Source organism: Mustela nigripes, chromosome 4, assembly GCF_022355385.1.
Source record: "Mustela nigripes isolate SB6536 chromosome 4, MUSNIG.SB6536, whole genome shotgun sequence".
NCBI classification, from domain to species: domain Eukaryota; kingdom Metazoa; phylum Chordata; class Mammalia; order Carnivora; family Mustelidae; genus Mustela; species Mustela nigripes.
The window spans coordinates 138,430,003-138,454,212 of NC_081560.1; the positions used below are offsets into that span (position 1 = coordinate 138,430,003).

At 38.1% G+C, this 24,210-nt stretch overlaps 1 protein-coding gene across 2 annotated transcripts in view; it reads right to left on the reverse strand.

The window, feature by feature from the left end:
- MICU1 (mitochondrial calcium uptake 1) overlaps positions 1-24,210 on the reverse strand; it is a 246,333-nt gene that overhangs the window by 57,909 nt on the left and 164,214 nt on the right. For both annotated transcript variants that reach the window (XM_059397702.1, XM_059397703.1), the window contains 2 exons: positions 20,570-20,652; positions 13,502-13,699 (listed from right to left, as the gene is read on the reverse strand). In XM_059397702.1, coding sequence (XP_059253685.1) covers positions 13,502-13,699; positions 20,570-20,652 — 281 coding nt within the window. The remainder of the gene's footprint in view (positions 1-13,501; positions 13,700-20,569; positions 20,653-24,210) is intronic.

Below are 24,210 nucleotides of genomic sequence, written 5' to 3' on the forward strand. Positions count from 1 at the left end.
GCAGAGAGAGGCAGGCATTTCAAATATTTGAAGCTATCTAGGAACTAGGGCTGGAAATATACTAATTATAGCTTAGCAGTATTCACGTATCAAGATGATGTAGCTTTTACTCTGCTCTAGGATCTGCCCTGTTGAGCCCTCTGGCAGATGGATGTGGTGACTACTGAAACATCTATGTGGGAAGGGGAGTCATTTTGGATGACCTCTATAAAGCAGGTTTAGAAGGGACTGGAAACCTATTCCCCATTTTGCTGGTTTGAAATTAATTATGTTTCACTAAGAGAATAGGCTCCCGGGCACAGTTGACAAAGTAGATGTAAAATCTGATTAGCTTTGGTGAGTTAATGATTGCACATCCAAACAAATGGACTTAGTATACTCATTGGATCAACCAACCCCACAATTTATTATTATTCTTGGGCAGAAATCGAATGTAAAACCACAATAACATCACACCTGAGGTTGTACATTAACACAAGTGAGGAAAACCAAAGAGATTGCTCCCCCAGCTACCATAACCCTGTCAGAGCATAAAGATATATATTTAAAAGTGAACTATAAAACTTAATTCGAATCCAGAGGAAAAAAAAAATCCCTCATAGGCTTTCTGAAGTCAGACTGAGATAAAATCAGTAAACCAACCAGTATAATTTCCTGAGCGTTACAAGAATCCCAGTCGTTATTTTAGATCCAAATTTTAAAATGAGTCTCAGTCAGATTCAACCTGATACACATTTACTTAACACGAAATGCCAGAAGTTCCGTGAAAACTCTAGCTCAATTTGAGGTGATAGGGGAATTCCTGATGGACAGCAGACTTTGTTCCCATTTCTTTAGTTAGTATCACAGATGGGTAAGATGAGAGATTATACCTATGTGAATAATTGGAAATTATGTAAAAGCATAGCTAGAGAGTAGCTACTTCCTGCTTTAAAAGTTCAGGGATGCCTGGCTGGCTCAGTCAGTTAAGTGTCTGACTCTTGATTTCAGCTCAGGTCATGATCTCAGGGTCGTGAGATCAAGCCCTGGATTAGGCTCCACACTGGGTGTGGAGCCTGCCTAAGATTCTCTCTCTCCCTCTCTCTCTGTCCTCCGTCACTCACTCTCTAAATAAATAAATGAACAAATGAATGAATTAAAAAAAAAGTTCAAAGTTCATCACACTTAAGAAATGAACATTTTCAGGCACCCAGAAGGCTAACACTAAGTGATACATTATCTAAGTGTTTTTATGTGTATCATATTCTATGTACCAGAGAGTGAAATTCCTTACATCTTGAGTGGAAAAGTAATCTGTTAGGCTTTTAACACACCACCATTATGTCAGTGGGAATTTCCCAAGTTGATTATAAAATATCATGGAAAAAATTTATTCTCATAATAGATACTGAATTAGAGAGTGATCTTTAAAGACATGTTCCTTAAATTGAGGGAATAAATTTATAAGCATGGAAACTAAACACATCCTAATGCTTTGGCCATAAAGTGAAATTTATTTAAAATATTCAATACTTCTGCCACTAATGGGAGCAATAAACCATGGTTTATAGCATAAAAGGGACTAAACCCCACTCTGTGGGGAAAAAAAATTGAATCCTGTAGTTTTAAGGGAGCCCTCCTCATCAATTCAAAAGCTACATAGAAGCAGCATTTCTCTGGGGATGGAGGAGCCTGGGATAGGAATACTGCAAGCATTTGCATGGCCTGGATTGCAAGAACATGTGGCTGGGTGTGTGGTGAAGCAGAGACAAACTATTAACATACAGTGCTTGAATACTCCTATGAAGCAAGGGAAAGGAATGAGGCTGCCACTCTGTTCACTAGATTCAAAGCTAATGAAACACGGGGAAGACTGGGGTGACCCTGAGCAGTGCCAAGTGGTGCAGACAGGCAGGAAGGCATCTGAAAATAAAATCACCACAGAGCTGAAAGATAAACTGGTGGGTCAGCCTCTACAATGAGCCAACTGCTGGAAAAGGGTGCAACGGCACTGTGTCCATGAGACAGCATGACTGCTGACAGCCTGTCACTGGAACTGTTTTTGTCTGGCCCTCCAAAGGCCAGTCTTATCTTCTGGGGAAGGTGGTGAGTTTATACGTGTGGTAGTCTGTATAAAGATGTCCCCCTGAGCTCCCCAGGTCTTCAGAATCATGCTCTTGTGTAGTCTCTACCCATAAAGATCCAGGATGGGCCTTTGTGGCCAAAACAATGCAGCAGAAGGGATGTCACTCCTGAGAAGTAGGTAAGAAAAGACATCTTGGTTCCATTTTCTCTTTCTTGGATCACCTGCTGTGCAAGGCACCAGCTGCCATGTCATGAGAGCCTTTCTGACAACATCCACAGAGTGAGGAACTGAAGCCTCTTGCCCACACCCGTGTGAGTGAGCTTGGCAGAGGATCCTCTAGCCTAGTCAGGCTTTTAGAGCACTGGAGCTTGGGCTGACGGCATGACTGCCCCTCAGGAGAGACGGCCGGAACCACCCAGCTAAGCTGCTCTCGGATTCCTGTCCCTTAGAAACTGTGTGATAGAATATTTGTTTTAAGCTGCTACGTTTGGAGATAATTTTTTAGGTGATAATAGCTAACTAATAGAGCTGTAAAGCTCCAATTTTGGAGAGAAGGGGTTAGAAACTATCTTCTTACTTTGCAAAACCACTAGAGCTTGAGCAGGTGTTTACACTAGCGGTGGCAGTGACACCAGAGCTGAAGTTGCAGAATCAGACAGGTTACCTCAGACAAGAACAACTGTTAAGTTAGCTCTATGACCATTAATTCATCCCAAATGTCATTTTGTTATACAGAGAGAGGGAAGAGGGAGAGAGTTGGGGAAGGGAGGGAGAGAAGGAGAGAGAGAGAGGGAGAGACAGAGAGGGAGAAAGAGAAACAATTACCACAACAAAAAAAGCTACCAGATGGGGAAGGTAATTCCACTACAGCAAATGCTTCCAGAACGTCTCAGTTTTCACTTTGCCAACTTTAACAGTACAGAAAATCCATGAAAACTACTGCTCTGTTTTTAAAGATTTTATTTGAGAGAGAGCATGCATGCACAAAAGAGGGGAGGGTCAGGGGGAGAGAGAGAAGCAGACTCCCCGCTGAGAAGGGAGCCCAACATGGGACTCGATCCCAGGACCCTGAGATCAAGACCTGAGCCAAAGGCAGACGCTTAACTGACTGAGCCACCCCAGGTGTCCCCATGAGAACTATTTCTACACTAAAAGGAAAATATAGCATATTAATACTCTTAACAATGATGACACAGATACATAATTCTGTATAGGATGTTCAAGAAAGAGAAAATGACTAATCCTGTATTCAAGGGAACTACTTCAGTTTCTGCCTTAATTTCTGGCATCATGCTCCATAAATGTATCTACATAGAAATATAAAAAAAAATAATTAAACATCTCACTAAGCAATATTTCCAGCACAATGAATTCAACACACCTCACTTATTTTTCTAGTTGGATACAATGTAAATCACTGATTTGGGATTACAAATCTAATCAACCCAATGACTATGAAGTTGGCAATTTCCTGGAATCTTTTCAAACTTTGATGGCAATGAAGCTGCAGAAAATATCAAGATGGGCCACTGGCCAGAGATGTCAGGAAGCACAGGTCACCAGTCTTCCCTTACTTCCTGTGCTGATAATGGAAGAAGTGCAGGAGACACCGACAGTCTGTGGGAAGGTGCTCTGTCAAGTAGCTGGACACAAAACAGCTCAGCAAGAAGCAGGCGGCCATGAAGGAATGAGGACATGAACCAACCACCCTAGAGCACATGGTGGGTGTCAGGCATTGCCCTGGCTGCTTCCTTATCTCAGAAAGACTTCCTGACAACTTTGTGAGGTAGATATTACTATGACTGTACATTTGAAGAAATTAAGGCTCCCAAGGTCCAAGTGTAAAATTTAAAATCCAAATGACATCACTGTATACTGATTATTCTTTGGACAAATATTTACTGTGCACCTACTGTGTGCATACCTCTACTGTTGTACTTTTCTTCCAGGGCTGTAATAACTGTCTAACTTCTAGTCTGATTGTAACTCCTTCTATTCAGGAACTAACTGCTTTTGTACCTAACCTAATGTCTGGCACAAACTTAAGGACTCGCTAGTTTTGTGATTAATAAAAACAAAAAACCCAAGCCCCCAAACCCCAAGTGTTACATTTTTTGGCTTTATTTTTTCTGCTAGGTAGACAGGATATGAGATTTCAAGGAAAGACTGGTGAAGAAAAGGGGCATCCTAAAAAAGATGTTTTGGTATTACTTTATTTGGAGGCTTTTTTAATGCTAAAAAAATGATTGACGTAGCTTGTACTTCATTAGTCTGATAAGCTTTAATAAGAAAAACCATTCATGCTAATGTGGTAGATTTGATATAAAACAAATGAGGGGAATGTGGGTGGGGAGGGAGAAAAGGCATTCTATTATAATAGGAAAAAGGAGAAATAAAGGAGACTTGAGGAAAAAACTTTTCTATGCTGTTAACTGAATTCAGAGGATAATAACCTGATGTAATATATATGACCCTCTAAAGTGGCATTTGCTTGGAGTCTGAATTCAACAGGCTGTAATGCATTATTTATTCACAAATTACTGCAAAGCTGGCTCTGGTTCCTAAGACATTGTCTAGACTCCTCTAAGGCTGAATGGCAGGCTAGAGGCTAAAGTTATTTTTAAAAAATCTCCTTTTCCTCTAAAAGAAAGAGAAAAAGATCTATTAGAGTCATCTGGGAAATTATTTTAAAGAAGTGTGGAGAAAAAGGACAAAAAAAGCTTTTTTTTTTTCTACTCATGACTACAACTGTCATTCTTTAAAGCCCTAATTCTTTATATTTAAATGCTCATGAATCCCAAAGATTGCAATTCTGAAAGGCCTTTGTGGCTGAAGATGGCTCGAAGAGGAAGAAAAATGAAAAGGCCTACTCAGACACCCTGCCCATCATTTAGTCCAGATTTCTTCATTCTAAGTCTGGGTTAGAGGCCAAATTTGATCTGCCCTAGGATCCAGCTAACTGTTGGAGAAATCTGGAGAAAGCATCTTTTCTTATCCTGCTTTCTGTTTCTGGATGATCTCTAGAGACCTGGACTTGAGGGCACAGGGCCCCTTTCCCAAAATGAGAACACCCTGGAGACACATTAATTTCAGCCTGGTTTGGGACGGACCTGAGAAGAAAGGTCATTTTCTCTCTCACCCTCTCCTGGCTCCAGTCCCAGTGTGACTCAGGGCTCCCCTGCCTCTTCTCATCTACCCTACAACCAGAACAAAGGATGAATAAAAATTAACCAGCCTATTCTTCCTATAGAATGAATTTTGACTAGAGCAGACTCAAATATTGTGCTCTTCACAGACTGATCTACATGTTCCCTTTTATACTCGCACTGCACCATAAAAATACGTCTGGTCCTGTACTTATAACACTGCAAGAAGCTGTGGTTCACTCGTCTCACCTTTGTAAGCTTCTCGGGAGAACAATGTTTTGTTCATCTCATTTAGTAAAACTCCTAGAAAGCTCATGTAAGTTTTAAGAGCAGACTCTGAAAGCAGACTGCCTGGAATAAAATCTCAGCTCCTCTTTGGGCAAGTTACTTAATCTCTTTGTGCCTCAAGTTCCTTGTTTGTTTAGTATTGATAATTATAATACCAACCTCATACCTTGTGAAAATTAAATGAAATATTGTACATAAAGCACTTAGAATAGTGTCTGGCTCAATGGTAACCTCTCAAGAAATGTAGGCTAGTATTTTCACTTTACGTAGTATACTCAAACCTTGGTTAAAGTACGTCATATTGCTAGAGATCTATATCCAAGAGTGCTGTGGCTAGAAGGATACATACAGATTAAACAGTGACTATCAATTCACACAATTATCTTCTTTCATACTACTTCTCATTTCACTATTATTGCATTCAACACTATTTTAAGAATTCTGTTGTGTACAAAACGCGGGGTGGGGGGGAGTATCACTGCATTCTCAATTCCAAATAACTGACCTATGAACTTTTGATACCTTGGTACACAGCTCATTCATAAACTGAGAAGCATTTGTGTTCTACTAAAAGATGGCTGATAAGACTATATGAATGACATATTGAGGAACAATTTCCAGGGAAAGAACAAATCTTCATGATTTATTTGAACTCTCTTTGTCTTGCACCCAGTTTAAAATTAACTTAGAATATAAAGTTAAAGATGTTGATGATAGGGGCGCCTGGGTGGCTCAGTGGGTTAGGCCTCTGCCTTCAGCTCAGGTCATGGTCTCAGGGTCCTGGGATTGAGCCCCGCATCAGGATCTCTGCTCAGCAGGGAGCCTGTTCCCCTACACCCGCCACTTGCCTCTCTGCCTACTTGTGATCTCTCTCTCTCTCTGTCAAATAAATAAATAAAATCTTAAATACATACATACATATATATATAAATATATATATATATATATATATATATATATATAGATGACAGAAAAATCCTGGAGATTTCCCAGCACTGCAAAGGTATCACTAACATACTGACTTTGGAATCCTAAAGCTAACTGCAAATCAAAGAAAAATATCAATCTCTAACAGTTTTCCAATCCAAAAGGTCAGATTCAGAAGTGCCAATCAATGCCTTTTAAAAGTCATGTCTAGGGGTGCCTGGGTGGTTCAGTTGGTTAGGTGTATGCCTTCCACTCAGGTCATGATCCCAGGATTCCAGAATCAAGTCCTGCATTGGGCTCTGCTCAGTGCAGACCCTGCTTCTCCTTCTGCCTCCGACTCTTTCTCTGCCTCTCATGAATAAATTAAAAAATCTTAAAAAAAAAAAAAAAAGAATATCTAAACGTCATGTCTAGAATTATATATATTGGAAGCAACAAAGTATCACTCTTAAAACATTTTCCTTCATTCTCCAAAAGATATGAAACAAAAAAAGCACTATTTTGAATGCTTTTTACAGAATAATTATCAAGGTTAAATTTACAACATCAAGGGAGCTTTATATCACCATGGACATTTTACCATACCTAGTATTTTTAGTCTAATTTCAAAGCTGAAGAACCTATAAGCCACAAATGATAGCAAACTTGAGTTACAGGATGTTAAGGGAATTGCAGGAAATTAAATCAGAGCTTGGTTTTGGGTTTTGCATATCTTCTTGTTAAATTAATTCATCCTGAGAGCTACCTTGTTCTCATCAGAGCAAAATACTGGACCTACTTTAGATGTGTATGGTACAGAGAGAAAATATAATTAGTTTTAAAAAGTGCTGACATCAAGTCATGGGTGACTTATAAATAATTGTTGAAGGCAATTAAATTTTTATTCTATTATTTTTTATATATTTCTATTTTTTTAAATTAATGATCATTTCCTAAAACATGCCTTGGTGTCCCAGGCAAAGAAAGACTAGTAGGTTGGATGGATCATGGTACTAATTCAATTTTTTGAATATTTTATTTATTTATTTGAGAGAGAGAGAGAGAGAGAACATGCACGTTCTTGCATAAGGAGAGGGGCAGAAGGGGAGGGACAAGCAGACTTACTGCTGAGCATGGTGGCTGATGCAGGGCTCCACCCCAGGACCCTGAGATCATGAACTTAGAGGAAATCAAGTCAGACACTTAACTGAGTCACCCAGGCACCCCAACTTAATATTTTTATTAAAGAAACAGATGCCTGGATTTAAGAAATAAGAAAAGGGATAAAAAAAATAACTTGAAAGAAGAAATAAAAACATTTTATATGGCTAAAGTAATAGATCTCTCTTTTTTTAAGTATCTGGGAAAATAATGCTTGCTATGGCTTTTTCTCCTCAGAATTTTAGAAGGTGAAGTAGTTCATGTTGGCTAAGTACTTTAAATTTTTTAGAAAACATGAGCTAGTAAAATAATTTCATCTTTACAACCAAATAGCAAAGTTACAGTTTTTCTATAGTGGGGATTGTTACCTTAATGGTTTTTACTTTTCACCTTTAAATGTATTATTGCCTCCTTAAGTTATAAATACCTAAAAGAGACAAGTACTGTTTAATAACCCATTTAATGATTTTTGGAAATTCAAGCTGAAAACATCTAAGGATGAAATAAGAAACTATAGATTTATTATTATTCACATTCTGCTTTGTATTGGCAAAAGCTGAAGAATAAAATTAAAAGAAACACCACCGAACATATTTCATTTAGTTTCTTAGACTTAATTAAATCAATCTTTGAGTTTACATAAGAGTTTCTCAGAAGAAAGAACAAGAAGCAAAACTGGTATTAGGATAAAAAGCAATCTGCTCTGTCAAGGGTGTTCTAGTTCCAGAAAGTGTTTGATTGAAAGCCTTCTTGCCTTCTGGTCTCCTACTTCAAATCTTTTGGCCAGGAAAAGAGCTGAGGTTTGTCTCTTAATACGGTCCTCCGCATTGGAGCAAGACAGATTTAATTCTGCTTTAACACTTTAGAGAGTTGAGTGCAAAGATGTCAGCTTGATGATATAAAGTAGGTGATCTGGAAATCCTTAGGCATTTTCAATCATGCAGTTATAGCTATATAAATATGAATTATATGTTATATATACTTATAGAACTATAAATTATACTGTTATATAACTATATACTATAGTCATATAATTTTTAAAAAATTTAATAGTTAACTTAACCTTCTCTTTTCTTTTTTTGCTCTACTTTTATTGACAAATGAAAATAATTAGCACTGTTCTTTATGCCTCCCTTTTATCTTCCTGACTGAACAGATCTGTTAACTTCAATTTTTTTTTCTTGAAGACTGGGCATATAAGACAGACACTGTTATTCTTTTTAACTTTTTGAAAAAAATATTTATTTTTTGGGGACGCCAGAGTGGCTCAATGGGTTAAGCAGCCACCTTTGGCTCAGGTCATGATCCCAATGTCCTGTCAAGTCCCCCATCAGGCTCCCTGCTCAGTGGGGAGCCCGCTTCTTTCTCTCCCTCTGCCACTCCCCTGCTTGTGCTCTTTCTCTCTGTGATAAAATCTTTAAAAAATATATATATATATATATTTTAGAGAGAGATAGCACATGCACCAAGAGCACCTGTGTGCGCCCATGTGAGTGGGGGAGGGGCAGACGCAGAGAGACTCAAGTGGACTCCTGGCTGAGCTCGGAGCGGAAGCTGGATGCAAGACTCCATCTCAGGACCCATGAGATCACGACCTGAGTTGAAACCAAGAGTCCAACACTTAACCAACTGAGCCACCCAGGCACCCCTCACTGTTATCCTTTGAACTATATCCAGTTTGCCTTCAAATAATTGATACTCATGCCTTCCTAAAATGTAATAATCTGATTGGTTATGCAATAAGCACGTGAACCCCAAAACCTATAAAAAAAAGATCATGTTACAGCCTAGAATTTTATTAGATGACGCTTTTCCAGTTTTCTTGTATATTCTGGAGTTGGCTTCTTCCTTCTTGTATAAATTAGCTTTTACTTTTCTTTGATGACATGACAGCTCCTTTTTCCCCTCCCCCCAAATTAAAATTAATTATACTCTTTCAAAGAGTTTTCTATTACCTTTCATTTTTGACTGAGATCCTACTTATAACTGTAGTCTTCAAGAAATCAATGAATATATTAATTGGAATTAGACTTGGCACCTGTCTCTAAGGAACTCAACTCAATAGTTCTCTGTAGCCTTAGATGGAATTTTTAATAACTTCAAGGTATTTTTTTAAAAAGCCAACTGTGTACCTTCAAGCTATTCCTTCAAGCCCATGTTTTTTTGAGTTTCCAGATACAGAAATAAGGATATAATAAAATGACCAAAATTAAAAGCATTTAAACATTTATAAAAACCTAATAAGCTAATGATTATAATAAAAAGATATTAAACAACTAGCTTAGGTAATATAAACACAAAAGAACACTGCATTTCTTTTCAGTCTTAAGACTCAATTTGAGGGGCAAAAGAACTAGGAAAAGATGGTGCTAAAGCAAGTAGACCATAGATATTCAAGAAATTTGGTCTTTTTATGTTCCTAAAATTCAGAGCATTTCCTTTTTCTTTACAGTTCCAAATGAGTCAGGCAAAAAAATCTCGTATTAGACTAAAACTAATAATAATCAGATAAAGAACAAATGATAGTTCTAAAAGACTGAGTTTGAATTCTCACTCTTATCCTTTGATAGCTCTACAACCTTCATCTTTTTGAGTTTCAGTTTCCACATCTGAAACACAGGTATAACACCACTAAACATAACAGGGTTGGCAAGATTTAAAATAAAGGCATGTAATATTTGTAAGGTGCCTGGCTCATAGTAGGCCCTCAAAAATGTTTATGGACCGTCTTTTCCCCTCTTCCCTGACCCTGCTGGAAATTAAATTTGACAGATAAGTAGTATTCTCTTCACTCTCAAAGTTACTATAGTGAGAAAAAGATAGAAATAACTAAATGGGTGGCCTAGTCCACTGAGCACCCAACTCTTGAGTTTGGGCTCAGGTCGTGGCATTGGGCCCTGTGTTAGGCTCTGTGCTCAGCATGGAGTCTCCTTCAGACTCTCTCCCTCTCTCCCTCTACTGCTGCAACCCCTAAAATAAATAAATAAATCTTAAAAAAAAAAAACAAAAACAAACCAAAATCTAAATGAATAGTAACTTTCCTGGATTTGAAATTTTAAAGTAAATAAGTTATGAAATAAAACTAGTAAGAGGTAAAAGGGTTGCCTGGATGACTCAATTGTTAAGCAGCTGCCTTCAGCTCAGGTTATGATCCCAGGGTCCTGGGATCAAGCCCACGTTAGGCTCCCTGCTCGGCGGGAACCTGCTCCTCCCTCTCCCATTCCCCCTGCTTGTGTTCCCTCTCTTGCTGTCTCTGTCAAATAAATAATAAATAAATAAATAAATAAAATCTTTAAAAAAAATTAGTAAGAGGTAAATAGAATGATGGAATTATAAAAACCCATATGAAAGTTAAGATATTATTAATCATTTCCATTTTCCTCTTGGCTATGATTATGAGATTATGTTTCATATTCAGTGAAGGGAGACACTAACCAAGCTTTGAAAAGTATCAAAAGTGTTTCATAAAAACAAAAATTTGCTTCCATTTAACAGAAGTTTTATTGATAAAAGTATTTCAAGAAAGGGCCTTTCAGTCATTTGAGATGACCCATTTATGTGCATCATATATGCCAACTGCCATACTAAGTGACAGAGGATATACAGAGAAGATAAAAAGAATACTATTAAAGTCATGTGGCATCAGGCATATCACTGTATTAGTCTTCTATGGCTGCCATAACAAAATATCTAGAGCTTGGTGACAAACAACAGAAATTTATTTTTTCATAGTTCTGGAGGCTGCAGGTCTAAGATCAAGGCATAGGCAGAGCAGGTTTCCTCTGTGGCTTCTCTCCTTGCCGTGCAGTTGGCTACCTTCTTGCTGTCTCTTCACATGGCTGTCCCTTTGTGCATGGCACCACTGGTCTCTGTGTCCCTAAATTTCCTTTTCTTACAAAGACACCGGTAGAACTGGGTTACGGCCCACAAAAATGGACTCATTTTAACTCAATCACCTCTTTAAGGACTTTATTTCCAAATACCGTCAGATACTGCGGTACTGGGGGTAAGGGCTTCAAAATAAAAATTCTGAAGGAACAGAATCCAGTGCATAAGAAACATGATCTCACTTAACCACTGCCCTGTTTTACAAATGTGGAGCTAGGCTCTAAGAGAGTAAATAACTCAACAAATGTCACATAGTCAGTAAGTGATGGAAACAAAATTTTAACTCCGGTCTCATTATGAGAGCACCAAAGGTATGTTTTTTTCTTTTAGTCACACCTCCTCAGAGAATTACAAATATGACTGGAAAGACAAAGCACCGATTCATGAAACTATAAAATATGGGGGTTAGTGATAAAGAGGCATTTATTCACTGGACTTGTACCATCACATGGAAAGAATGGATTCAGGACTAACAGACAATTATAGAATATTTATTACATGTTAGGCTGGGCTCTTTCACAAGAGTCTACTGATTCCTTTCATGAGGAATTTCTGAATGGCAAGGAATAGTTATTGGTAGTCTTGGACCAAAGCCAATGTCAAAATACAAGAGAGCTTTCTGTAGTAAGTTATCTTACACACAACTGTCTTTCAGATCTTTTTTTCCCTGCACTTGAGTGTAGGCTCTGTACTGGTCCACAGTACAGGTCCACTGGTCCCCTAATATGCTTTATAATATTCTACCTCATTGACAATCTACCTCATTGACAATCTTAGGGGGCTTCCAACTCTATAGCATCTCAAAGTGAAAGACAAAAAAGTCCCCTGCTGTGTCTCTTAAGAGTCCCACCTGGTGTCCATGAATGAGTGTCAGGCTAGACTATGTGTAAATATATGTGTGTGTGTACACACACTCATATGCATATACATACACACACATACACATTTATTATAGGGGCCAAAGAACTGCCCTCAAGAAGTCTGATAAATTTTTTTTTTTTTGAGGTAAGTTCTTTGGGTATCAATTATACCATTTTCAGAAAACAAGTACAAAAGCACATTTGAAAGTTTGATTTGATTTTTAGTATTATTCATACTTCTTTCCTAGAGTAGGAACATTCAGTGGTGTTCTTACCAATAATGAGAATTCAGTTGTGATTTTTCAAACTGTCTTAATGGGTGGAAGTGGGTGGAAGAGGTGCGAGTACCTTATCAGAATCATGGAGAAAAATGGAAAGCAGATAAAGAATATACATAGTTTAAAAAACAAAGCAGTGTTTTTCTCCAGTACTTTAATGTTTTCAAGTTTCAAATAATATTAAAAATGTTTTAAAAAAAGAAGTTGAGAAACAGCAAGGTATGGGAATTTTTAAAACTCTGAAGATCAGATTTCATTTTTTCCAGGAAAAAAAGTGCCTTAGGAGGCATTTAGTGAATGTTCTGAATATAATAGACTTAGTAGCCAATTAACCCAAGATACACGTAGTTCACTAAATATACACATAGGGAAAGGCAATGCTCTCACAGAGTTGTGTCTAGGAAGTCAACAGCATGATGGTTTAAACTGTAGGCGGAAAAGTTAATCTCCAAACACAGTATGACATTTCTGCAACTCTGAGCACGGATATTTTTATTCTGCCATTTTTGTGTTTCCAGTTGTTTTTAGCTTTGTAAGCTTTCAAGGAAAGATCTAATTATCCCCCCTCAACTCTATCTCCCAGTGCCTTCTATGAAATAAACATAAAACTGGGGATACATGCTCAAGTTGAGAACTGCTCTTACCCCTGAATTTCTTTTTCCTCAATCTGAGTATCCAAAGACAACTAAGATTTTCAATTTAGGCCTTTTTGGTTTTCAGTCCCAGAACCACCTACCTCCAAACATCTTCACAGAATACAGTATTTCCTATCTGCTGTCAGGTTCAAACCAATCAGTTCTCACAGCTGGAGACAGATTGAAAGAATGTTTATAGTGCATGCCCTCCCCATTCAGGGGCTCTATGTGCTTCCATGATGCCCTGTTCCCCTGAAGTCCAAGGAATACCTACCTCTAGTTTCAGAACATCGTGCTGAAGTTTACGCTGAAATTCAAGGAAGTTTTTGATCGTCAGCTTCCCCTTGAGATCAGCTCCAAAGAAGTAGGTCGTGAGGGCTGAACACAAGCCAGACTTGAGGGTGTTACCAGTAGTAGGACGATCTCTATGACGCATACCCATACTGGTTTGGGAGCGGATAATGCTCTGAACCTGAAGGAAAAGCAAAGCCCCATTCAGAAAAACATTACCAAGTACAAAAGTTTAAAAAAGTAACAACAATAACTGACTACTGATTATTTATTTGCCTACACGGTGCTACGATTCTCTTTTAATGCACACAATCCTATTAAGTCTTACGATGGTCCTCATTTTACAGATGAGGAATTTGAGGCAGAGTGTTTAATAACTTGTTCAAGGTCAAGTAGCTAGCAAGTAGCAGAACCAGGATTTTAACAGAGACACCTGACACCGTTGTAACTGAGATGCTCTTAAAAATCTCTCTTCAGAAAAGAACAGGCATTTGTGTTTGAGGCTCAAAACCTCTCACAAAACACTAAAATAATCATCAACCTCTCAGTAATACATTCTGAGGAGTCTCAGGAGACTTTTCATGCTTTTCATACTTCTAACTACTGACTCTCTAGTTATGACAAGAGGTAGCATAGCTATAGGCAAATACTGACATCTAAGAGAGATAACACATTTATTAGAATGACAAATTTTTAAAACAGATTTTATTTATTTTTTTGAGAGAGAGAGAGAAAGAGCATGAGAGGGAGGAGGGGCAAAGGGAGAAGCAGACTCCTGCTGAGCCAGGAGCCTGACACAGGGCTTGATCCAGGGATTCTGGGATCATGAACTGAGCCCAAGGCAGATGCTTAATGGACTAAGACATACAGGTGCCCCTAGAATAATAAATTAAATACAAAGTTGGTATGAAGTAATTCCCCAAGAAAAGTTGGGAAATTAATTTAGTCCTTGAGAAGTTTTATTTTTATTATTTTTTTAAAAAGATTTATTTATTTGAAGGGTGCCTGGGTGACTCAGTCAGTTGAGGTTGAGTGTCTGCCTTTGGCTCAGGTCATGATTCCGGCGTCCTGGGACTGATTCCTGCATCAGGCTCCCTGCTCAATGGGGAACCTGTTTCTCTTTCTTCCTCTGCCACTAGTGCTCATTCTCTCTCTCTCTCAAAAATACATTTTAAAAATCTTTAAAAAAAAGTTTACAAAAAATTTATTTATTTGAGAGAGAGAGGGAGAAAGAGCATGAGTACAAGTCAGGGGAGAAGCAGAAGGAGAGAGAATCTCAAGCAGACTCCCCCATGAGTGGGGAGCCCCACACTGGGCTTGACCTCAGGACCAATGAGATCATGATTTGAATCAAAATAAAGAATCAGACTCAACCGACTAAGCCACCCAGGCACTGCCTTTGAGAACTATTTATTTATTTGACAGTGAGAGAGAGGGAGAGAGAGATCACAAGTAGGCAGAGAGGCAGGCAGAGAGAGAGGAGGAAGCAGGCTCCCCGCCGAGCAGAGAGCCCGATATGGGGCTCGACCCAGGACCCTGAGATCATGACCTGAGTTGAAGGCAGAGGCTTAACCCACTGAGCCACCTCGGGGCCCCTTTTGAGAACTTTTAAATGAACTTTTTGAGAAAGGATAAGTTTTGGAACTAGCAACTATGGCCTAACTATACAAATGAGCTTTTGAAGCAAGTCTATGACTATTGTAGCATTTTCTTTTTTACTAGTTCCTGTAATCGTTTCTACCTCTTTAGAAGCTAAAAAAGCAACTATTCAGAATAATTAAAATTGGGATATGTAAAGATAAATAATGAAGGTTTGTTATATAAATAATACAGAAAGCTTTGTAGGTAATGATTTTTTTTTAAAGATTTTATTTATTTATTTGACAGAGAGAGGTCACAAGTAGGCAGAGAGGCAGGCAGAGAGAGAGGTGGAAGCAGGCACCCCCGCTGAGCAGAGAGCCCGATGCGGGGCTCGATCCAAGGACCCCGGAATCATGACCCAAGTCGAAGGCAGAGGCTTTAACCCACTGAACCACCCAGGCGCCCCTATAGGTAATGATTTTTAAATTGCCAAATTAGAAAAGCATAACACTTAGAAATTTAAGAGCTATAACAACAGATTTACCTTAGTTAAATGTCTTATGTATTTCATTTTTTTACCTGTGACCATAAAGAAGATTTAAGTCTATGGCTGTATAAACAGTGGAGTAGTATAATGGAAAGACAGGAGACAAGGGGTCAGGAGACACGAGGTCTGACTACTGTTCTGAGAAAGAATTTATGACAACAGAATTTATGCAGGTCAGTGAAACTCTATGGGCCTTACTTGTCTCACAGAGTATATTATCTTTACATCTCCTTGTAACTCTAGGTTAGTATCATACTTGGTTTTGACATGATTTCTTCGGGGTCCACATTTTATTGTGGTAATAAGATAAGCTGAATTTGTTTCTTATGTACACAGATTTGAAAGACAGATATTCAATGGATTTTTTTAATTCTTTAGGTTGAGGATTTTTAGACTTTAAACTGAATACAGGGGACACCTGGGTGGCACAGGGTCCTGGGATTGAGTCCCACACTGGGCTCAGCGGGGAGCCTGCTTCTCCCTCTGCCTGCCACTTCCCATTTGTGTATGTCTCTCTCCCTCTCTCTCTCTGACAAATAAATAAATAAAAATCCTTAAAAAAAAAAAAAAGGACTTTAATAATTAAATTGAATATAGGATAACCAGAACATTTTTTGCTGTTGTTTTGAACACAATACACAATTCATTTTATCTGCTTAACTGTGAGTACTGAAGAATTTTCACTAACAGTGAACCAGTACTGAGAACCTACCATGATTTATATTTTGCCTGTGGCTGTAAATATTGCAGCTTATATCCTTCCTATGGTGGAAACCGTGTGTTAAGCTTCAAGTGTGTGGTGCTGGGAATGTGTGTGGGTAAGTGACTGGGAAAAAGAGTTTAGGGAAAATTAACTAACTCATGCAGTATGGTCTTCATTAGTGATTAATAATCACATAGTCTCAATACTTCTGCATTATATAGAAACTACTATTTATAATAAGCATTCTTTAAAAACTTTGAGAAAAATCTTTTTTTTTTTTTTAAGATTTTATTTATTTATTTGACACAGAGAGAGAGAACAAGAGAGGGTACACAAGCAGGGGGGAGTTGGAGAGGGAGAAGCAGGCTTTCCACTGAGCAGGGAGCCTGATGTGGGGCTTGATCCCAGGACAGTGGGATCATGATCTGAGCTGAAGGCAGACGCTTAATAACTGAGCCACACAGGTGCCCTTCTTTTTTTTTTTTTTTTTTAAGGTTTTATTTATTATTTGAGAGAAAGACAGCATGCATGAGCACAAGTGGGGAGGAAGCAGAGGGTGATAGAGAAGCAGGGAGCCTGACAAAGGGCTCAATTCTGAGACCTGGGATCATGACCTGAGCCAAAGGCAGACGCTTAACCAATGAGTCACCCAGGAACCCCAATATTTTCTTAAAATATTTTATGTAGATAATTTGTTAAGGGTATAACATGTGAATCAATCAAAACATCAATTCAACTAGTCATGTGAATGCTTACTACATGCTTTATGCTGTGGAGAGAATCAAAATAAATATAAAACATGATTTCTGAAAGAAAATTTCATTCTTCTATCTCAAAAATGAGTTATTATTTCTCATACTTTCATACTAAAAAAACATTTGTCATGGCATTGGGTGAAAGGAGCCCAAACAGTTATGAGGGTTGTTTTTTTTTAAATTATCTTTCGCTACGATCTACTATGAAATGGGTTAGAGAAAGGATCTGTGTGATAGAAAGGTCAGAGAAAACTCACACAGAGTATTAACAGTAGATTAATGCCTTTTAGTAATGTGTTTATGCATGATCAAAGTGATTTTAGAAAAAGATGAATCAAGGAATTAGCTATTAGTTTGCTTCATGCAACATTAACTTTGAAATATGTGAGGTCCTCTTCCTGCTTCTGTTTAACTTTTTTTTATAAGCTTGATGAATACACTGTCAAGAAAACACCTGTTTAACTGGAAAGTAAGTGCAAAGTTTGAATGTTTGGAAGCCTAGAGCACCATCAACTTAATAAATTCTTATATTTCCCAAGAATGTAAAATGTATAAAGATGAAGCAGGAAACTTCTAAAGAGAGCCATTTATTCATTAGCTACCTTATAATTATTTTTTTGTTTTTGGTCTAAAAGGCTTTTTACATCAAGATTCTTTGTGGTCAATATTAGACATTGTATCAGTTTAAGATGCCCAATTATCAAGGGATCACATTAGATGAAATAGCACTCCCTTCTCTAACATCTGAATAGACATTTTTCCAAAGAAGACATAGAGATGATCAACAGGTATGTGAAAAGTGCTCAATGTCACTCAACATCAGGAAAATGAAAATCAAAATTACAATGAAATAACATCTCATACCTGGTAGAATGGCTATTATCAAAAGGACAAAAAATAACAAATGTTGGATAGGATATGGAGAAAAGGGAACACTTGTGCACTATTGCTGGGAATGTAAATTGATGTGGCCACTATGGAAAACAGTATGGAGGTTCCCCTGAAAATTAAAAATAGAACTACCATATGACCCAGCAATTTCATTTCTGGGTATTTATAAGAAGGTAACAAAATCACTATTGCAAAGAGATACCTGCACCCATCCATGTTCATTGCAATATTATTTACAATAGCCAAGATATGGGAACATCAGTAGCCACCAATGGATGGATGGATGAATGTGTAAATATATGATAGAATGTACGGATGTATGTGTAAATATATGATATATATGATATATGATATATGATAGAATATTATTCAGCCACAAAAAAGAAGACAATTCTGCCATTTGTGATAGCATGGATGGACTTTAAGGGCATTATGCTACATGAAATAAGTCAGAAAGAGAAGGACAAATACTGTATGATTTCATTTATATATGAAATCTTAAAAAAAAAAAAAAAGGCCGAACTCATGCATACAAAGAAGACTGTTGGTTGACAGAGGTGGGGCGGGGGTCCCCATGGGTGAAGCTCATCTAAAGGTATAAACTTCTAGTTATAAGATAGATAAGTCCTGGGGATGTAATGTACAGTATGGGGATTATAATCACATTGTATTGTAAATTTGAAAGTTAAGAGAGTAGATCTTGGGGGCGCCTGGGTGGCTCAGTGGGTTAAGCCGCTGCCTTCGGCTCAGGTCATGATCTCGGGGTCCTGGGATCGAGTCCCGCATCGGGCTCTCTGCTCAGCAGGGAGCCTGCTTCCCTCTCTCTCTCTGCCTGCCTCTCCGACTACTTGTGATTTCTCCCTGTCAAATAAATAAATAAAATCTTAAAAAAAAAAAAAAGAGAGTAGATCTTAAAAATTTTCATCAAAAGGAAAAAATTTGTAACTGTGTGGTGATAGATATTAACTCAACTTATTGTGGTAATCACTTTGCAACATATTCACAGATCACATCCTTCTGTTGTACACCTAAAACTGTTATGTCAATAATACCTCAATAAAAATAATATTAAGTAGTTTTATATAAAATAAAATAAAATCCAGGGATGAGTTGAATATGTGATGGGGATTAAAGATGCACTTGTGGGACGCCTGGGTGACTCAGTTGGTTGAGCAGCTGCCTTCGGCTCAGGTCATGATCCCAGCATCCTGGAATTGAGTCCCACATTGGGCTCCTTGCTCCGCAGGGAGCCTGCTTCTTCCTCTGACTCTGCCTGCCACTCTGTCTGCCTGTGCTAGTTCTCTCTCTCTCTCTGAAAAATAAATAAATAAAATCTTAAAAAAAAAAAGATGCACTTGTGATGAACACAGGGTGAAATATAGAAGTGTTCAATCACTATACTGTACACCTGAAACTAATATCACATTGTACATTAACTGGAATTAAAATAAAAACTTGAGGGGGTGCCTGGGTGGCTCAGTAGGTTAAAGCCTCTGCCTTCGGCTCAGGTCATGATCCCAGTGTCCTGGATCGAGCCCCATATTGTGCTCTCTGCTCAGCGGGGAGCCTGCTTCCTCCTCTCTCTCTGCCTGCCTCTCTGCCTACTTGTGATCTCTGTCTGTCAAATAAATAAATAAAATCTTTAAAAAAATAAATAAAAAATAAAAACTTGAAAAAAAAGAAAAATGGGGGCAGTAGGAGGAAATTCAGTGTTTCTAAAGTCCAAATGAATATAAAATATCCCCCATACTCCCCTAGATAAAATAAAATTTTAAAAATACCCAAATAAGTTCTACATGTAATCATTTGACATGACCTGTTAATATCAGTAAAGTGCAGGATTACGGGAAAGTGAAGGTATTCGACGGAAATGGGGTGCAGATTTGAATAAATGTCTCCAGGTATTCAAAAATATTTGTCTGTGTGGATTTCTTACTTAAAGATGTACTGTACTTCTCCAATTTCCTTTTTGTTACATTCCTTATTTTAAATACAAAATGCTTTCTCCCGTATATCCATACATATTTTGTTTTGAAGCCAGTCTGATAATCATAATCATTGCATCTACAGAGGTATCATGGCCCACCAATGATAGAAGTTTTATGGAAATGTAATCTCTTTCTAGGATTCATCAGAAACTGTACACATCTCTGGCTTGGACCTCCTGCAGTCAAAGGCATGGTATCATGTTTCCTTCTCTTACAGAAATTCTTTCAAAACATCCTTATATTCTGAACTATAAGGCACAAAGCAGCTGTTTAACAAACATTGACTAAACACATGACTGAACAGCCATATTTTTTCCTCTCAGCATCATAGTCTAATCCATGTTAGAGAATCAGAAGAACTTTGACCTTAATCATATGCTCAAGTAATTCCTTATATTTAGAGTAAAAACTATCACACAAAACCCGCTTGTTAAAAGTGAGGATGATTTTTTTTCTAAATGACATATTTGGTACTTCAAAAATTGCATAGCATCCGAGTACGCTGACCAAGACCAAAATAACTTCAAGGCACATGAAAATGTATTAAATATTATTGTACTTAAAGAAACTTTCCAGGACAACTTGCCTGTTCAAATTCCTCCATGTCCACTTCTCCATCTCCATTCAAGTCAAACATCTTGAAGGCGATTTCAAAATTTCTCTGAGGAGCTGCAAGTAGGAAGGAAGGAAAGGATAGGAGGGAAGGAGAAGAAGGAGAGGGGGAGACAGAAAGTATTTAGAAGGCATTGACTAAAAATAAAAAATCATCTCTTTAAGAAAAACAGATGGTTAGACACAAAGTATTATCAAGTCACAGAACACCACTCTATTTGTCTAGATTAATATGTAGTGATACTCCTTAAAACCAAAAGAGAAACTTGACTATGGCCAATAAAGACAGCACTTGTTTCTTGAGTTTCAACACTAATCTCCTAAATACTTCTGCTCTGCTTTATTAGAAACCATCCTCTTAACTCTGTATTAATGTTGCTCTGTTACTTAAATATAGCTTTATTTATCTGGGCATGAAAGTCTGCTTGGAGTGAGACATACTGCTGCAAAGAAGCTAAAATTCTAAGTCTTTGTCTTGCCTTTTTAAAACCAGCTAGGTTTGGGGGCACCTGGATGGCTCAGTCAGTTGAGCATCCGGCTCTTGGTTTTGGCGCAGATTGTGATTTCTGGGTTGTGGGACTGGACTGCATCGGATTCCAGGCTCAGTTGGGAGTCTGCTTCTCTCCCTCTCCCTCTTTTTCCCCACTCTCCTTTCTCTCACACACATGCTCCCTCTTTCTAAGATACATGAATATACCTTAAAAAAAAAAAAAACCCAGCTAGATTTCTACTTTGGTCTTTCTAGTCTCTCCATTTTTAAGTGCAATCAGGAGTTCAGCAGATGTCATTCAGCCATCAGGTTACTATCTATAGGCAGAAAAGCATACTGGTAGCTACACAGCCTCCTACTTCAACCATGTCAGCTGGGTACACAAATCACTGAGCAAAGTATATGTAAATGATAAAATAAAGCTGAGTTTAAAAACAAAGTGAAAAATGCAAAGCTTGAGAAGATGCATGTATATATTTTCTTTCCCTTAACTGAATAGTAAAAGCTCTTCAAGATGTCTTAGAGTTCCTAGATCAAGCAGTATACTATAAATACAATTAATATACTTGTATATTAGAATAAAATGTAATGTCTCTTCTTTCTTACCATGCTAAATATTCTGGTAAAGAAAACAAAGTTATTTACTTCCTTCCTTTGGTACTTCAAATTTATATAGCTGTGGAGAATAAACCAAAATAAAACATCCTATATATGCTAATACTATTGAATTAAATTTTCAGTTAACACAACTTTTATTAAAAAATTTAAAGATTATATGTAGACCAAAAAAGTTAAAAAAGGTTTAGCACATTATCCATAGTTACAGAGAATCCATAGTCCCATCTTGCTCATGAACTTGTCAGTAGTAATACCTTGTGGGGTTAAATTCCACTTTCAGCCAGCTAGCCAGCAGCTAGGCTGGTGAGCTCCTGGTTTTTAGTGGCCTGGGTGAATTATGTGCTTGTCAGCTTCCAACTGCCTGCCTTACTTGATAATGGCTTCCAATGGGTTTGTACTTCTTTATGTCTCAAGTACAATTGTTGCAAAGGATATAGCTGGGGGAATTAGATTTTTGTATACTTACTGTCACTTCTTTAATTTTTCCTACTTGTCTGGTGTTTTTACTGAAGAGTTACTATGCCAAGCATTGAGCTCGATAATTTAAAGCTTGATAATTATCTGATTTTGTATGCTCAACCCTGAAAAGCCATACGTGACTAGCTCAACATTGCATAGCTAGTATGTGGCAGAAATGGTAAGTGAACCTAGATCAACGATGACTCCAAAGACAATACACTTTTTCATTATGCTCCATGGCATCCAATAGTAAGACAGTGGTTCTGAACAATAACAAACACACACTCTATTCTGGTACATTTTAACCTAGAAAAACAAAAAACAAAACATGACTCACTGATTACATCAGTCTCTGCAATAGCTGAATTCCAAGCTGTTTATTTCAAGGACAGAGCTGCCCTAAGAGAAACATTGCATATGCCACGTTCATATGTTAGAATTGGCTGTACTAACTGGGAACCCACAGGCAACATTGGATTCTCAGGTTTGTCACCTGTTTTTAAGGATTCTGAATAGGAGTTGCTTTAGGAAGGAATGTATTCTCATTCTCCTCTTCTTCCTTATTGTCTTACATGTGGACCACTTCGTTCAAACACATTACTTGCCTATTCCTTGTAGATACCTGACATTGTAACAACTGCAGAAAATATGAAGCTGCTGCAAGTTTTCAGTGGGGGAGGAGCACCACCAAACAGGCATTATAAATGATTTCTCTGGCTACAGCGTGAATTGAAAGATGAGCTGGAAAAGAAGAACCAGCTTCAGAGAAGATCACGCAAGCTCTCGTAAAGGTTGAAAATGTGAACTGAGGTGATGGCAGTGGTAATCCGAGAGGAAGAAACACATTTGGAATAAGGAGGTGGAATTATGCAATTTAGTGATTAATTAGCTGTGAAGAGTTGAGAGTAAAAAAGGCTGACAGCATGACTGCCTTAGGCTACTGGGTAGCTTGCATGTCATTAACCAAGAGCTAAAACAGATGTAAAAGGTTTGAGAAATAAAAGGAATTCAGAGCCGACCCGCTGAATTAAGGGGTCCACAGCCTGTTCAGATGAAAACGCTGGGAGAGTGGGAAACAAGGGTCTATAGGTTCGACAAGAGGGGTGAAAGCTGGCAGTTGTGGGCACAAAGAGCCTGAAGTGGGGGTGCCCACAGAGAAGTGAGGGTTGAGGAGAAAGTGGAGGAAAGGACAGAGTGCAGCTGGATGCCAATATTTAAGGTAAAAGGAAGGAGAAAGGAAGCAGTGACAGAGGACATGGCATCAGGAGGAATACAGACCTAATGAACAGCAATAGGGAAAAACTTGGGGAGAGCCAGTAACTGTGTTGAATTAAAGCTCAAGAATTAAAGCAGCATTCCCATTCCCTAGCTCTATTGATTACAGAGGGTGCGCAGAGTGCTTAACATTTTAGCTTTATCATCATCTTTCATTCTTATTGTCCTGTGAATTTTGTGAAGGCACAGTCATCATTTAAATGACAGAATGAGTTATTTCAGCAAATCATAGTTTATATGGCTTCCTACAACTAAGGTTAAATTCATTTTACCAAACAAAGCACATCCTGTACTTTCTTGAGCTTTCTATATCTCTTGATCCTGGCTTACTTTCAAACACAGGATTTGCTTTATATGGAGCTCTGCAGAGCGTTCACTGAAGTATGTGCATGGACACTACTCCAGAGGCTGAGCTTCTAGAGCGCCGGCCATGAAAAGGCAAGTTAGGGCAGTGGCCTTGAGCACTCTCAGTTAGGCCTTAACCAGTCTATCAGGAAAGGTCCTTAAAGGAGTAGTTCTCTCAGCCTATTCAGTCTTCATCTGCTGATCATGTTCTCTTGTACTTCCCTATCTCCCTTTAAATGTAGGCTTCAGGATAACAAATATATTCACTTTTTTCTTCAAAGATTTATTTATTTATTTGAGAGAGGGAGAGAGCAGGGGGAAGGGCAGAGGGAGAGAATCCTAAAGCAGACTCCCTGCTGAGCATGGAGTCCAATGTGGGGCTCGATCCCGGGAAACCTGAGATCATGACCTGAGCTAAAATAAAAAGT